Source organism: Leptodactylus fuscus, chromosome 6 (assembly GCF_031893055.1).
Source record: "Leptodactylus fuscus isolate aLepFus1 chromosome 6, aLepFus1.hap2, whole genome shotgun sequence".
Lineage (NCBI taxonomy): Eukaryota > Metazoa > Chordata > Amphibia > Anura > Leptodactylidae > Leptodactylus > Leptodactylus fuscus.
The window spans coordinates 116,277,761-116,295,552 of NC_134270.1; the positions used below are offsets into that span (position 1 = coordinate 116,277,761).

Genomic DNA, 17,792 nt, shown 5'->3' on the forward strand with positions numbered 1-17,792 from the left:
GGATGATGCAGCAGCCTCAGTTAGGGTCTGAACCTGTTTAGCAAGCTCAGCTACCAGGCCGGTCAAACCTTCCAACTTGGCTGCAAAGCACTGAATAGGATCCATGCTGTCTGTAGGGAAGCAATGGATGTAGGTTTTTGGGCTTGTTATTATGTAATGGAATTGCTAAGACAGCAATTCCCAGAACAGTTAAACCCTGGGAGGGGCACAAGAGACAGTGAGCCCTAAGCTGAAGCCCCCCGCTTTCCCTTCCTATTGCCAGGCCCTATCCTAGGTAATAGGCGACAACCACGAGGACAAACCCTCCCTGAATACGTGAAACACAAAACGCAGACAAGACGAACAACAACAAAGGGAGGTCAGCTAGCCAGGGTTCGGTAACAGGAGAGCGATGCAGTGCCAAATCGGAGTAAAGAGAATAGTCAATGAGAAAAGCCAAAGGTCAGGTATAATAGTATAAGCAACAGGTACAGTAAGAGCAGGTATGCGCACGGCAGAGGGTGGCGCAGGGGCCCGAACAGGCAGAGATGTTACAATACAACTGTAAAATTCTGCAGAAAACCACCACTGAAGTAACTGTTAAGTGACCATGACACAGGAAAACTCAGCGATTCTTAGAATTTGTCCGGTACATTATAAGGTAGCTGATAATATTGCTAATATTTCCGTGGCACTAATATACAACACTTTCAATATATAATTGTTACATAAGAAGACCTGTGCTTGAAGGAATCTGTTCTGCTCAGATACCTCTAGGTAAATTGACTTGGTTTCTGATGGGCCATCAGTTACTGAGAGGAAGCCCCTGCCCTGGACTATTTGCATAATGCCCCCTAGCCCACCCTCATGAGAATCTGTCTGCTCCCAAGATCCGCTGTGCATAGTGTTTGTGTTATTGCTTTATGTCTGAAGATGACTACGAGAGAGATCGTACTGTGCGCTCTCTGCATAGCTGCCCTGCTATTAGGTAGGTGAAATCTGATAACGATTTATAATGAAATCTATAGAACAAGTAACTTGTTATTTACTATTCTACTAAAATCATATGTCTGGATATTCTGTACACCAGAAAGCACGTATACCATCTTTAGACCCCAAAGTAAAACTAACTGTGCTGCAAGCAAATAAATCCCTAAAAACTATAAAAGTATTTTTAAAAATCCTATTGTTAAATGTTGTTTTTTGGGGGAGAAATTCTTTCTTTTGTGTGAGACCGGTTTGCATAGAACCGTCTTGTTTACACGCTCATATAGTGAATTTTCTGTGAAAATACCTTTTTCCTGCACATCTGTGTGAAAGAGGAAGCAGAAGGGGGGGCCATATCTCGAAGTCTGACAGCGCAACGGGACATAAACATGTCTACAATTAATATACATGTTTATTGCTGGGCAGGAGGACATTGGGCAAATTTTTGCAATTTTCAGTAAGGGATGTTTTAGGACAAGTTCATAGTATTATACCTTACATTTTAATATGGATATGGATATAAATAGAAATGCAGCTTTTTTTGTTGCAGATTTTGTTGCGTTGCGTTTTTTTAGTGAAAGCCAAGAATGGCTACAAAAGGAATAGAGAATATCTAGGAAATACTTATGCTTCCACATTTTCCTCAATCCACTCTTGGCTTTGGCTCAAAAAACCGCAACAAAATCTGCAACAAAAAAGCTACCTTTCCGCAACATGGGGTCATAGCCTAAGATTAAGGTCCCACATTGAGAAAATGCTACATTTTTTGTGTTTTTTTGAGCCAAAGTCAGGAGTGGATTTAATAGAAAGGAAACATATAAAACTTCCATTATATTTCCCATTACTTTCCAAGGTCACTGCTGGCTTTGGCTCAAAAAAAGCTGTGTTTCCACAATGTGGGACCACAGCCTAAAGTGGTAATTACTATATTACTATCTTGTAGCAATCCTCATTTGTAGACTGCTTTTATATTCCAGAGCTGCATTTACAATTCTGAGCTGAATTCTCCCAATATTCCATCTTGTTCAATATCTACATCGAACTAGCCCTGGTAATATTTATTTTGGGAAGTGTAGTCTTATAGTATTCGGATTTTCTGACTGTCACCCCAAATTATGGAAGCTCCGTTATGTTGTCAAGATTGTCTATGTACAAACGTTTTGGCTATTTCCAATAACAATCAGCAGAATTAAGAATGTAGCTAGATTTTCTTTCTATATAAGATGGAAAATGGTAATAAAAGTGGACAATGCCTTAAAAAGTGGATCTCAGTTTGACTCCAGTTTCTATAAGCTGAAGAAAGATAAGAGATTTCTATATGTGAGCATTAGATTTGCAGGAGCTAGATAAACCAGTATCTTAATACCTAAAATACAAAGAACACATAGTAAACCTTAAAGCACTTATTCATGTCAACTTGTGTTCAGGTACAATTCCGCAGCTTTAAGGGCATTGTTCCCATGGGGCAGATTTGTTGTTGAAATGCCTGCAAATGACCCATATATCTCCATAGGGCTTGCCAAAATGAATGCACATGCTGCAGAAATATCCTTGTAAGGCTGAGGCTCCAATTTGCAGAAACGCAGCTTCTTTTGTTGCAGATTTTGCTGCGTTTTTTTGAGCCAAACCTACGAGTGACCACAAAAGGAATGAGAAATATATAGGAAGCTTCTTATACTTCTCCCTTCTGCACAATTCTCTCCTGACTTTGGCTCAAAAAAACCTGAACAAAATCTAACAAAAACAGCTGCATTTCCGCAACGTGGGGCCTCAGCCTAAGGGTGCATTCACACGGAGGAAAATGGCACTGAATTTGGTGTGGAATCCGCATCAGATCCAACGCTCTAAAAAAAGCCTCCCATTGACTTCATTGGGTTCCTTTTTCTGTTCTGGAAAAAAAAGGACCCATTGAAGTCAATGGGAGGCTTTTGTTTCAGCACTGAATCTGATGTGGATTCCACACTAAATTCAGCACCATTTTCCTCCATGTATGTATGGAACAAGAGCCAGGCTGTCCACATTTTTACTCAACAGAAAACAGAATTTTATGGTGATCTCAGACTGGTTCACTATATCAGGAAGTTGTCCAGCCATTTGAAACCTGTAACAAGACTTGCATCAATATTGTAGTTCTGTTTTGTACAGATCATAGTAGGATTGCAATAGATATGCCTGGGAGCTCTACTGTCTTTCCAAGTGACTGAAATTCTTTTTTTTTCGCAGATTATGAGTCCCATATAGGGGTCACAATGTACATTTTTTCCCCCCTATCAGTATGTCTTTGTAGAATGGGAGGAAATCCACGCAACATGGGGAGAACATACAAATTCCTTGCAGATGTTGTACCTGGTGGGATTCAAACCCAGGACTCTAGCGCTGCAAGGCTGTAGTGCGAACCACTGAGCCACCGTGTTGCCCCATAAAGTGACTCAAATTCATTCACATTGCAGAATTTAACAATTGTATCTCTGAGAGAATCTCTCCATTATTTTTGAAAATATTTGACCACAAATTTTGGACTACCAGAAAAATAGAGGCAGCTCCACTATACACATGCTATATGTCAGATCATTACAGTTAAAACAGCACATTTGCAAACTTTATGCAACATTATATTGTTAATTAAAGGGCTATGTCCATGATCATAACAATTGTTACATTTGTAGACAAATGAAAATGAAACATTTTTGCAAATATAAGTAATTTAAAAAAAATTCAGTTTATAGATTTTTCTCCAGCTATCTCAATGGTGACATCTGTTGTCTTGATAGGTCACTAATGGAAAGAATGCAGAAGCTTGCCATGCTCCAGCTCTAGTTAGATTTGCTTATTGTGGATGGGTTATCACTGCCTGCTTGTAAAGAGAATCCTGCTGGGGAAAAAAAAAAAAAAAAAAAAAAAGGAAATCATGTTGTTACCACTAAAAATCTTTAAAACTCTGCAAGTTCAACTTTTAATTGTCTACAAATGTAAATATGGTTATGTTTGTGGCAAAGTCCATTTAACCTTAACATGGTGTTCAATGGAAGACATAAAGATACACTGTCGTTCTTTCATACCGTACCTAGAAAACTTGCCATCTAATTTTACAAGTTACAGATCCTATATATAGGCTAAAACAGAACTTTTATTAAGATAAATTATTTAAAAAAAGCCCAAAATATCCACCCTGGTGGTGTATTCTACACCAAAGAAGATACAAATAATAACAATAAGTATATTTAGAAGGAATCACTTTGACTGTGGACTATGGACTAATATTGATGTCCACATTCTAATTATAATCAGCAATTATTCCCATGTATACAAGTTTATTAACAAATAGAGAGACTACATGATCCCCATCTTGGTCATTGATAATATATATTTATTGTAGTGACTTTGGATTGAGGTGACAGACCAAGACTCTCCTATGATAGAGTCTCCATCCTAACAGGACTTCTTTAATACATACCGTATCAGGTTATTAATATGGATATATGTGCATATACACTTTTTCCATATTTGTTGGTGTATAATACACCAACATGGGGTAGATCATTTTGGCCATTTATTTAAATGAAAGTTATGTTTTAGCCTATATATAGGTTTCTTTTTCCTGATAAGTGGAAAATGTCCCTCTGTGATCTAATTTCACAAGCTTCTCCAATTTAGTGATAGAAAGTAAAGACATTTGCATTCCTAAGCTTTAAGTTAGGCTAAATTCACACTGACATCTTTCTGTCTGTTGTTCTGATCTATCACAGCGGCAAAAAATCCACCACGACAGATTTTTGGTTATTGTATGAGTCAGACTGTTGTAGATTTGTGTGTGACAAACCGATATCAGACAGTCTAAAATATGCCACATTATCAGTCCAATATCTAATGTGAATGGCCAGCTTTAGGCTAGACAGTATAAGGAGCCACTCAGTTTCTCAACCAGCATGAGCCACTGTGATAAATCTGGCACATTTTCAGACTGTCTCTTCTTCAGTGTGCGCAGTCTACATATGAGACTGGATTAGTAAATCTGCCCCATGACACTGGACTTTCCACTAACTGCAGAAATATCTTTTAATGGTTATCCCCAATGGATGACTCATGTAAATGTTAGCTAAATATGATATTCCTGTGAAGTCAACCCATATATCATTGGTTTCCAAGAGTAAGGGGGTGTTCACACTACTGTTGGTTTCCGTCAGCAGTGTCCGTGGCTATTGTCTGTAAAAGATTTTAGCAATGGACCCTAGCTCGTCTGTCTGAAATTTCCATTCATTTTAATGGGATTTTATCTTGTGTCCATTGGTCTTCATTAGTGTCCGTTTGTGTCCGTTTACACCCGTATCCGTTTTTTCAAGCGGGCAAAAATATCCTACATGCATTTGAAAAAAACGGACAGCAAGTCTCCGTTAGTTTCTTTTAACATTGAAGTCTATGGGCAATGGACAGTAACTGATAGCCATCAGTAACTGTCCGTTTGTGTCAGTTATGATAGGTGTCCATTTTTTTAATTTTTTATTTTTTTTAATTTTTTAAATGGACACCTTCTGAACGGAATCCAACAGTAGTGCGAACTCTACCTTAGACCTATGTTTTGTGTTCCTTTAACATCAACTTTTTCTTCTGTTTGCAGACCAGGGATGTTGTACAGGAAATAACAGTACGGAAAAACCAGGTACATTTTTCATTAACTTTAATTAATTAATGTTGGGGAATTCTGGTGCCTTTCCACTAGGGGAAATTTAGGAGCTTACTGCATTGGATTAACTAGAAATCAATATACAGTAAACTCCTTAGCTCCCTTTAGTGGTATGGGATAGACAGTTCTGTATAATCCAACAAACACCAGCAATTCTAATGATACATTGAAATTAAACAGGTTCACCAGGGTTTTTACAGTTGCATCCTCAACCCCAACCCAACCCCGGGTCATGTGATTGGATCTATCAAGCAGCCTCTGAGTTGCTCCATCTTCCCCTTCCGCTCCTCTGTTCATGCTTAGTTCCATAGAACATCTATTTTCCATTTGAAGAGTGAAGTAACTAGCTGACAGACTCCTCTTTAAGGGGAGAACAAGAAGATTGGACACTGAAATTCAAGATGCTTCATTCTTCTTTTCCCTGACAACATCATTTCAAGGGAAGTCAGGAGGCCCCTCGTACATTAGACAGTCGGACTGTCCTACTAATCTTTGCAGATTTAGCCGACTTTTCTCTCCTTCTCCAACCATCTGAGTTAAAAAAAATGGCTACAAATACATCTTTTCATTTTTCTTTTCCCTCTTTGTATTTCCAGCACTGTGCAAAGGTTTTAGGCAAGAGTGGAAAAATACTGTACCAAGTACCAATGCTCCAATACGTAAAACATAGAAGTGTTAATAGTTTATTTTTATCACATAACAAAATGAAGTTAATGGACAAATGAGAAATCTAAAATCACATCAATAGTTGTGGTAGCCACCACTTGGAAGAGTCTAGGAAGTGATGATCTGGCCCCCACTGAACCTCGATCATCATTCAGTCTGTCTGGGATTATGTGAAGAGAGAGAAGGATTTGAGCAAACTTACATCTATAGAAGATCTGGGCTTATTTCTCCAGGTACCTCCCTGTCGCATCCCTTCAAAAACTGTGTGTAAGTGTGCCTAGAAGAATTGATGCTGTTTTGACAATAAAGGATGGCCATACTGAATATTGATGTGATCTAGATTTCCCTTTTGCTCATTTAATTCATTCTGTAATTTGACAAAAATAAACTACCATATTAACACTTCTTTTATGAAAGCATTCTTCTTTGCAGTATTGTTTAACATGTGCCTATAACTTTTGCACATTACTATATTTCTGGCTTTGACGTCATAAAGTGCACATGTGATTCCAGCATTAGGCTTTGATTCTATTCTTACAATGCACATTGAACATGCTTTCCAGATTAATAGTAGTTTGCATAAAGAAGTTTCCAATTAGGTATTTTATGACTGGTTAAAAATATAAGTGAAATAGAACATCAATGTGCTTTCTGGCAATGAAGATATCACTTATATCACTTATATTTATATATCTTCATATATATATACAATGTGTCTAACACCTGTCTGATAATGTAACCCTTATCTGTCTCCTATATATCTATATAATTTGATCTCTATCACATATACCTTTTTCCAACAACTTTATGATCTAATCTTTCTATCTCATATCTATCTCCTATTTTCTAATATCCATCCATTTTTCTACACATCTCTTATGTACCTTATATCTATTTAACTGCCATATCTAATATTTATATTGTATCTACCTCATATTTATCTAACTCCTATAAATCTGTTAAATATTCCATACTCTGGAACTCCCTACCAAGACACATAAGACTGACCCCAACAATCACAGACTTCAAGAAGGCCCTGAAGACTCGCCTATTCAGGAAGGCCTACAACCTCCAATAACACTATTGTCACCACACCGCCATCTGTACAGCCTCTCCCCTCACCTTCTGTCTCTATCCCTCTTCCCTCATAGATTGTAAGCCCTCGTGGGCAGGGAACTCTACCCCACTGTGTCAGTTGATCACTGTTAGTATTATATCTACCTGTATATTTTGTGTATTGTATGTAACCCCCAAATGTAAAGCACCATGGAACTAATGGTGCTATATGAATAAACAAAAATAATGATAAATATTGATCTATGCTCACATCTACCTATCTCCTGTTTATGTCTATCTATCCATTTGATAATTTCAGAGATTTGTCACTTATTTATCTAATATCTATCCATCTCCCCATCTAACCATCTCATGTCGAGCTTATATCTATCTAGCTCTTACATCTAACTAATGTCTAACTTATAGCTACTGCATATTGTTCTATCTGCAATATATCTATTACATTTCTAGTTCACATATACTTATTTATCTAATGCCTATCTTTCAATCTCATCTCCTATTTAGCTATCAAATACCGAAATATCAACCTGTCTTTCTCATATCTCTCTTATGGTATATCTATTTTATATCAATCAATCTCCTACTCATCTATTAAATACCAATTTCATCCCTAATTCTCCCATTTATCTATTTAATATCTATCTAACTCATATTTATCTCCTATCTAATATTCTATACATCTATCTCATATCTACTCTTATCTATTTAGCATAAACTCTTATATGGAGGGAGACGCATATAGCATGTCCTAGGACACGATGTTACAAGTGTCCCAGGATAGTGGCAGAGGTGACAGCTGTTTTACGCCACACAAAGCTTCATAACGCACCAAAATGCACCTTTGTGATAAATCTGGATTACTTTCAGACTGCCTTTCTAAGTTTACAGGTTAAGCATTAGTAAATCTGGGTCATTGTCTATATATCTACCTCTGCGTCATGTGATATATATGTTTGTACACATCTAATTTATGTATGAGGTTATTCACTTGCAACTTTTAGATTTTTTTTTTTTTCATGCAAAACCATGCCTTAAAATAGTTCTAAAAGCAGCAAGTGTACATATAGCCTACTACAATATTTATTTCCTGTATAGTGTTATTTCAGGCATTGCTCATAATTCCAGTGGGTTTATTGTGCGTCATTAGATTCCTTACCATTCAGTATGTGACATAATAAGGCTAGGTTCACCTTAGAGCTCAGTCTCCATTTTGGGATTCCGTTCCCATTACACTTGAGAAAATATGGAGAGAAAATTCCTGCAAGCAGGACTCCTCTGTCTGCATTTGTCCGCTCTTTCCAGCAGACCCCATTACAGTCTATGGGGTCCATGGATTTCCAAGGGTAACTGCTTTTTTAAGTGAATTAGGTTTCCATTCAAAGGGTCCCCAGGCAGACGCTCCGAAAGGAAATGCGAATGCAGGTGTGAACCTAGCGTAAGAATATTCTAGAGATATAATTGTAATATACATTATTCCTTCAGTATAATAAGCCTCACCAGGTGATTCATCGCAAATACTAGCAATGCTGTTTAATGGAGTCCTACTTTGTTATTCTAGGTATGGTGCTACAGAACCCTCGCTTTGTTGCTGTAAAAAAAGGTCGGACTGTGAATATACATTGTGGTTGTGTATGGAAATCCCATGAAGGCTGTACAGTCTCCTGGTATCGTGGACATCAAAATGGCTCCCTGTTAAGTTATGTAGAACCAGAGCCTCGCATTATTCTTCAAGAAAACCGGATGACCATTAAAGATGTGCAAAAAAAAGACACTGGAATCTACTTCTGTAACTATAATACAAGTAGCGGGTTAAAGCAGACAACTTGCGGAACAGAGCTGATGATATTGGGTAAGTGCACAATGTGAATGTTATCAGACACCTTCTATGGGGGCTATTACATGTATTGTATATGGAGAGTACATAAGGCTAATGTCCCCACTGCTTGTCCATTCCAGCCCTGTAGCAACAATGTCATGTACATCGTTCACGTGACTGATACAGCCAACCACTGGCCTCAACTAACTAGCTAATAACTATATTCTTACTGTCTCTACACCAGCCATGTCCTGCCAAACAAACATATCATAGGTGATATAACAAGTCAGTTTCCTGTTCTTTATAGCAGTCATACAGCCATAAAAGTTGTATGGTTTATGTGATCTTAATTTATTCTGTATCTTTCATAATAACAAGAAAATAGACACTTTGGTGGATTAGAAATGTATCTTTAAAAAACATACATTTCTATATTGGAGCCGGGCAACCAATTACAAAAAAAAAAATAAAAAATAAAAAATGAGCTGAATTAATTGCTATAGATTTCCTCACATCAATTATTTTTATTATTTTGTATCCATGCCATCTTGTATCACACTGCCAAAGACTAAAATGTATGTCAGTAACTGTACGTTATATAGTAAAGATTGCATATATGTGGATAATAATCTAAGTCAAAATTTAGCAGTATGGCGGGTCATATTAATAGGGAGAGTCACTTATAAAATAAGTAGTCTCCTAATATAATCGTAAAGTAAAATGTTCTATCAATCGTGTTTCTGATTTCAGTTAAAAATGGCCAGGCCTAATACATGGAAAAAAAACAAAAAACTTTTAGTTTACAAGCACATTAAAATCATCAATATTATACATTGACCAGGGGCGTAACAGTTGGGGTAGCAGCGGTAGTGGCTGCCATAGGGCCTGGATCATTAGGGGGCCTGGCGACAGCCACTGCCGCTGTAATTTTTTTTTTTTTTAATAGGCTGTTACGGTCTGGAGTAACTCCATCCAGTAACAAGCTCTATTTATATACCTGTCCTGGCTCCAGGCAGGCTTCAGGTCTACTTGTATGATGTCCTGTAAGCAGGGACCACACCGGAGCCAGAGATAGGTAAGTAACAGTGTTTTTTATGTTTGTATCATTCTCTGGGTCTCTGATTAATATACTCAGGGGTCTGAAAACACCCCTGAGTATAACAGTTGTTCATGGGAGTCCACAATGGGGCATAATACTTTGTGCAGGGGACACTATGGGGTGTAATACTGTTTGCAAAGGCCACAAGGGGAAATAATACTGTGTGCAGGGGCCATTATGGGGCATAATACTGTGTGCAAGGGCCACTATGGCGCATAATAGTGCAAGCAGGAATGTGGGGAGGAGGAATGGTCGGCCAAGGGGGTGCCCCATGTCAAAAGTTCGCCACGGGTCCCTGCCATTCCTAGTTACACCACTGACAGTGACAGTGTACAGTGCACAGCGGATTTTAATCTCTGCAGCATTTCAATTTATTTCAGATTTACGCTAGGTTCACACCTGCGTTCTTCTTTCCGTTCTGTGCTTTCAGTATTCTGCATGCCTGAAAATGGAAAGCACAGACCGGGTCCGGCCGTGAGCGGCGGTGAGCGTTTTATGCTCTCCGCCGCGAAACTGGATTTTTTTTATCCGGACACAGAGTACTGCATGTCCGACTCTGTGTCCGGATTATAAAACCTGGTTTCGCGGCGGAGAGCATAAAACGCTCACCGCCGCTCACGGCCGGACATCTCTCTCACCCATTCAAATGAATGGGTGAGAGAGACTCCTGCAGGTTTCCGTCTCCTGCCTCTGTTTTAGGCAGGAAACGGAAACCTGCAGAACGGAGTTCACAACGCTGATGTGAACGAGCCCTTACATTGTATTTCACTGGTTTTCTTGGTGAAAGGTTTATAGCATAAAACATACAATAAAATTCTTACATTTTGGCACATGGCTGTTTCTACACCAAAATCTGTAATTTTTGGAGCATTTGCGTTCCTATGACTATATTCTGGTATGTGAGCGAATCAGGGGTGGAGTTTAGCTGGAGGGACTGTGGCAAGAAAAAGAATACTATAATTTACATCTGATACTGGTGAAAATTCTAGCACAAATCTACAACAGCCCAGAGAAATGACAGCACATGGAGGGCAGAGGATGTGCCTAATTACGAAATTAACAGTGGAGACATGACAGCAGATTGCATTGGTGGGATCCATGAGCATTAAAGCAATGGGCAGCACGGTGGCTCAGTGGTTAGCACTGCAGCCTTGCAGTACTGGAGTCCTGGGTTCAAATTCTGCCAAAGGCAACATCTGCAAGAAGTTTGTATGTTCTCCCAGTGTTTGCGTGGGATTCCTCCCACACACCAAAGACATACTGATAGGGAATGTAGATGGTGAGCCCTATATGGGACAGTGACTGACAATATCTGTAAAGCACTGTGGAATATGATGGCACTATATAAGTAAGGATCAGTGGCGTAACTAGGAATGGCGGGGCCCCGTGGCGAACTTTTGACATGGGGCCCCCCCGACACCGAAGATCTCGACCGAGTCCCTCCTACGCATTCCTGCGCGCTCTATTATGTCCCATAGTGGCCCCTGCACACAGTATTATGTCCCTTAGTGGCCCCTGCACACAGTATTATGCCCAATAGTGGCCCCCTGCACACAGTATTATGTCCCTTAGTGGCCCCTACAGGACTAAATACTGTCACCGCTGACCGCTATACCAGGACAAATTGTGGATAAAAAAAAATCTGGTCCTGTGCATTACAATTTAGTAACTCCATGTGCCTCATATTAATAGCAGTTAATCCCATCATCTCCCTCACATTAACCTTTGTGTACCTCACATAAGAGTTACTGATATGTGAGAGACATGGAGGTAATAATAAAGTATCTTCATTACTATTACCCCCAAATGTCTCACATATCAGTAACTCTTATGGTGAGGCAAACAGGGGTTAATGTGAGGGAGATGATGGGGTTAACTGCTATTACTATGAGGCACATGGAGTTACTAAAACACAAGTAATCCCCCCAAATGCCTGATAGTAATAAGTAACCCCAGTACGTACCTGTGTAGCTTCAGTTTCATTTTCCTAGAGCAGCTTCTTCCTCTTCTCTTCTGTGCTGGACGGCAGGGATAAGCCCCGCCTCCTCCTCTCATTGGTGGGCAGAGGACAGCAGAGAAAGGGAGGGGGGAGAGAGGGGGAGCGTCCTGAAGCGCTGACAGGAGCCAGAGCTGCAGCTCCTGTGTCTCAGCCGTTGCTGCAGCTTCGGGGCCCACTGTTGGTGGAAAGTATTCCACCAACAGGGGGCCCCGATCATTATACTCGGGGGTCCGAAAAGACCTCCGAGAATAATGATAGCAGCGGTAGCAGCTGTCACCGGGCCCCTAATGTCCCGGGCCCTGTGGCAGCTGCTACCGCTGCTATGGTGGTAGTTACGCCACTGGTAAGGATAATAATGGAGCTTCCATCAGCATAGCTCAGAGTTATGGGATTCTTAAAGCAGAAGGGCCCCTTTGTTTTGAGGATTTTAGGAGGTACATTCAGAAACACAAACCTTGTTTTTCTACTGTCAAGATAGACACCACATGATGGTTTTGGAAACTGCCCGCCAAAAATAAATGTTTAGCTATTTTTGCAGGTTTGTGGGTTTACCCAGTGACGGTGAAAACAGCGCTTCAAGGTCTAGCAGTTTCCTATTTTAATCGAAAATAACTCGGTTCAATCTCATATTAGTAGGAGGCTGTGGATGGGTACATGTAAGGCACATGATGGGGACTGCTTGAAACTATCAAGAAAATTATCAGAATTCTGCTGAATGTTTCTTCAAAAGTCTGTTTTCCCCATATGCCTCTACAAAGTAACATTTGGCTCCCAATAAAATATTTTTTGCATATCATCTTCATTATACATGTTATATCCAAGTCACCAAAACACACACACATATATATATATATATATATATATATATATATATATATATATATATAGGATTGGCTAATAGTTCAGAGACAGAGCCGCCCTTTTCCAATGCCATTGTTGACTATTGCAGCTCATTCTTGTGCTTACATTGTGCAAAAATAAAGAAAATAATGAAATCTTATCTGGGAAACTGAGCTAAGGACAATGATCACTGGATTCTATCCATCTCATCAGTTCCTACTCTCTTCTAGACCAATCATGTAATAGGAGATTTCTCAGCGGAGCATCCATGTGACCACATCTGTCCCCTATTCTACTATAGGTCCCAGTATCCCTTGCTTCTAATACAGTGCTAATATTGAATGGCGTGGTGATACCTAGTAGCAGTGTCTGCTGTTTTATATTTATGGGATTGGGCTTTGGTCACCTTCACTGCAGTAGAGAAAACCAGAATATAGCAAAGTTATAAACAGAGAACAAAAATGAAAAATAAAAATGCTTTATTCGCAGGTTATGGGAACATAGAAACTGCAAAGTCAAGAAATACAATGAAAGATGCCATCATAGTGATTCAGACAATCCTCATTGTGCTCTTTTTAGTGATACCCATAACACTCCTAAGAAAGATGGTAAGTCAAATATGGATAATGGTATACAACTGCTTAATTTGACATCCCATTCAATAATTTACTGAAAAATACAGAATATACCTTAGATAACCATGATGTTCTACAATAAGCTAAATTCAGATCAGAAAAAAACATGAAGTTGCCTTTAATGTCAAAGCATTGATTGGTTGTATTGACAGAAGATAGAAGTCTAATAACAAAGACGTATTGTAGCATATTGTATGAGTGATCAAACCGCATAGAGGGACTTATCTTAAGTGTTTGATTAGAATCCATCTTCCAAGACTTCTCTACTAAAGGACCTTAGGCACTTACTGCTTATATAAGTACAGGAGAGCTATCGAACCTTCATTTTTCTGTAGGATGCCCCTCACAATGACTACCAATGATAAAGTCATGAACCCCTTTAAATTATAAACAGATGAGATACTCAACAGGCCATCCACTATTGAGACAATATCATTCCCAAACAGTATAGATGATGATAATCCAACATGTTATAGTCTATAGTCAGCACTAATAATACTAATTTTACTTATGTTACAGAACAAAAAACGCAGTTTGAAGATCGAGGACCATACATATGAGGTAGGTATTATACTTCAGCACTATACATTAATGCTACGATTGTATACATACCGTGTTTCCCTGAAAATAAGACAGTGTCTTATATTAAATTGTCGCCCTAAATATAGGACCTGTGTTATTTTCGGGGGATGTCTTATTACAACCGGCAGTCATGCCGACACTTCCTTAGTGGAGCGCCGGCATGACTGCCGGTTGTAGGTAGTGTAGGGGAGGGAGGGGGGAAGGTATCATACTTACCTTTCCCATCTTCCTAGCAGCGCTGGTGCTGCTGTTTGTCCCAGCAGTGGTAGGCGGGGTTTAGCGAGGCTTCGGGGGCAGGGCTTAGCGATCCCGACTTCACTGACACAGCAGCAGCTCCGTGTGCACAGGAAAGCCAGCTGCTGCCTCTGGAATGAGCTGGGACAGTGGACACAACAGCAGAGGCAGCCAGCTTTGCTGTGCACACAGAGCTGCTTCTGTGTCAGTGAAGTGGGGATTGCTAAGCCCCGCCCACAAAAGCTCTGCTAAGCCCTGCCCCAAAGTTCTGCTAAGCCCTGCCCACCACTGCCGGACATGCCTTATTTTCGGGGGGTTCCTTATATTCCGCAATTCAACAGAACCCCCCCCCCCCACATGCCTTACTTTCGGGGGTGTCCTACTTTCGGGGAAACATGGCACACTACCAAAAGACAGCTGGATATACTTCTTTTCATCTGTTGCTGAATGTCTACCCTGAACGCGCAATACAAGCATGCAAAAAAATAAATAAAAATAGTTCTATTCATACAATGTGCGGTTGGAAAGGGAAATATGGCCAACACATGGACTGTATTTCTGAACCTGATCACAGTCGTGTGAAACAGCCCTAGTTTAAATGTAAGAATACAGTAAAATATCATGATGGCCAAGTTATAACAATCAGAAAAAGGGGGGTTAATAATTCGGCCCCTGGAGGACTCCGCTATTCATGCAGCATTATCCAAAGTATTTAGTTTTATGTAATACATGCAGATTTGCAGTAAAATCCACTGCCGATACCTGCATATGGCAGCCAAAACATAACCATGAAAAAACGTATATACCAAAATAATGTCAGTATCACACGAGCTTAACCCCTTAGCGACCCTTGACGTAACTGTACGTCATGGGTCGCATGGGGATGTATGGAGCGAGCTCACACGCTGAGCTCGCTCCATACACGGCAGATGCCGGCTGTATAATACAGCCAGGACCTGCCACTAACAGCAGCGGTCGGTGCCCGAGCCGATCGCTGCTGTTAACCCTTTACACACTGCGGTCAAACGTGACCGCAGTGTGTAAACGGCGCCGGCGGCATGGGTGCCACCATGTTTTGCCGATCGCCGCCCTCCTGAACGTCACAAGAGGGCGGTGATCGGTTGCTATGACAGCCGGAAGCCTATTGAAGGCTTCCAGGCTTGTCTCTGCACTAGATCTATTAGACGATGCCAGAGGCATCGTCTAATAGAAGTGCTGCGATTTTCCTATTCACTGCAATACTGTAGTATTGCAGTGAATAGTATGAGCGATCAGACTCCCTAGGTTTCAAGGTACCTAAGGGGTCTGATCATAAATGTAACAGAAGAAAAAAAAAAGTTTTTAAAAGTATTAAAAAAATAAAAAAAAATATAAAAGTTCAAATCACCCCCCTTTCCCTAGATCAGCTATAAAAGTAATTAAAGAACATTAAACATAAACATATTAGGTATCCCTGCGCTCCAAAATGCCTGAACTATTAGAATATTAAAACATTTATCCCGTACTGCGAACGGCGTAGCGGCAAAAAAAATAAAAACAGCCAAAAAGCGTTTTTTTCAACACTTTGCCTCCTATAAAAAATTGAATAAAAAGTGATCAAACCATCGGATCTTTCCCCAAATGGTATCAATAGAAATGTCATCTTGTCCCGCATAAAAAGACACCACAACCAGCTCCATACATGGAAATATGAAAAAGTTACAGGTGTTAGAACATGATGACACAAATTTTTTTTTCTATTTTGCAAAGTTTATCATTTTTTTAAAAGTATCAAAAAATTTCAAATACTATATAAATTTGGTATCACCGCGTTTGTACTGACACGTAGAACACAGGTAACATGTCATTTGTACCAAACAGTGAATGCTGTAAAAATTAAACCCATAAGAAAATGGCGCAAATGCATTTTTTCTCCAATTGCGCCTCATTCTGAATTTTTTTCCAGCTTCCCAGTACATTGCACAGCATATTGAATGGTGCCATTACAAAGTACAATTTGTCCCGCAAACAATAAGCTATCATGTGACTCTGTGAACTGAAAAATGAAAAAGTTATGGCTCTTGAAATGTGAGGAGGGAAAAACGAAAATGCGAAACCAAAAAATGGCCTGGTCCTTAAGGGGTTAATTCACCTCCTTGGGAGTTCCAAGAATAGCAACCAAGTATTCACACTGTGAGTTGTAGTTATACGACTACTAGAGTGCTAACGGTTGTCTACACCCGTGCTACGTCATATTATTTGCTGCAGACATATGTAGTATGTGTAACCAAGAATGTTTTCTCTATTAAACAGGGGCTAGAGGCATATCAGACAGCGACCTATGAGGACATCCAAAATGTACGAGTCCTTGCAGCTAAGACGATGGAGGGAGAGCACCCGTGCCTTGAGTAGGAGAGATACAGTGTTGGACATAGCTAAATGGTGGGTTACCAGTCACCAAGAATCAGAAATACTCCACAAGACCACAATGCTCTGGTTGGAATCCAAACCCTGAATGTGAACATTGCACAGCAATGAAATCTCACAAACCTACAGCAGAAACAGATTACTTTGTTAGTGATCCACCAGATCATTCCAAGAGAAGACCAGTGAGATCTTGTCCTGCTTTATCTCTACCCCTTGGGTTAGGTGCGACTGATGTGTATTAAGCTTTAGGAATGTATAATCTTTTACATGTACCACCTATGAAAATCCTGTCTGTACTATATATATATTTGTTATGTTCACATATTTTGCTTGTATCGATATTACAATTGCTTAAAGGGGAAATCCATCTTAAGAAGGTTCTCTGCTTTTGACAATCCGTTTTTTAAAAGTCTCCACGGAAAACAGACTGATCACAGGTTGTCCTATTTGTATCAGAAGTAAATGGCAAAGAAACCTGCCAGGGGTGCTCAGTTCTTCTGTGGTGCCACTAAATGGTGCCCCATTGATATCAGTGGTCGGTCAGTGTAATATACAGATCTGATGGGTCCTCCAGAGGTGCTCCCTTTAGCCACTATGAACTCTGACTAACCGATAGTGGACTCTAGTAAAGAAATCCTTTACTAACACAGAATGCCCATCAGGAAATTTTGAAATGGGTTGTCAAAGGCATGGGAAATGTGGCAATCAATGCCCAAAGTAAACAGACCTCAAGGGTTAGTAAAGCATGGTAGCCACTTTACTTTGACCATGTCCATCCTAGTCCCTGTGCT

At 39.9% G+C, this 17,792-nt stretch overlaps 1 protein-coding gene across 1 annotated transcript; it reads left to right on the top strand.

Annotated features, from left to right (window-relative positions):
• Positions 1-912: 912 nt before the first annotated feature.
• On the top strand, positions 913-16,986 carry CD79B (CD79b molecule). The gene is made up of 6 exons (XM_075277154.1): positions 913-967; positions 5,582-5,623; positions 8,949-9,239; positions 13,634-13,752; positions 14,299-14,340; positions 16,888-16,986. The coding sequence occupies exons 1-6, from the start codon at positions 913-915 to the stop codon at positions 16,984-16,986; spliced, it is 648 nt and encodes a 215-aa protein (XP_075133255.1).
• Positions 16,987-17,792: the final 806 nt, after the last annotated feature.

Bases quoted from the DNA above. Each gene is read 5' to 3' on its own strand.
- CD79B (XM_075277154.1), top strand. From the start codon at position 913: ATGACTACGAGAGAGATCGTACTGTGCGCTCTCTGCATAGCTGCCCTG. The intron at 968-5,581 runs GTAGGTGAAATC...TTCTGTTTGCAG, and splicing joins CATAGCTGCCCTGCTATTAG to ACCAGGGATGTTGTACAGGA. The intron at 5,624-8,948 runs GTACATTTTTCA...TTGTTATTCTAG, and splicing joins TAACAGTACGGAAAAACCAG to GTATGGTGCTACAGAACCCT.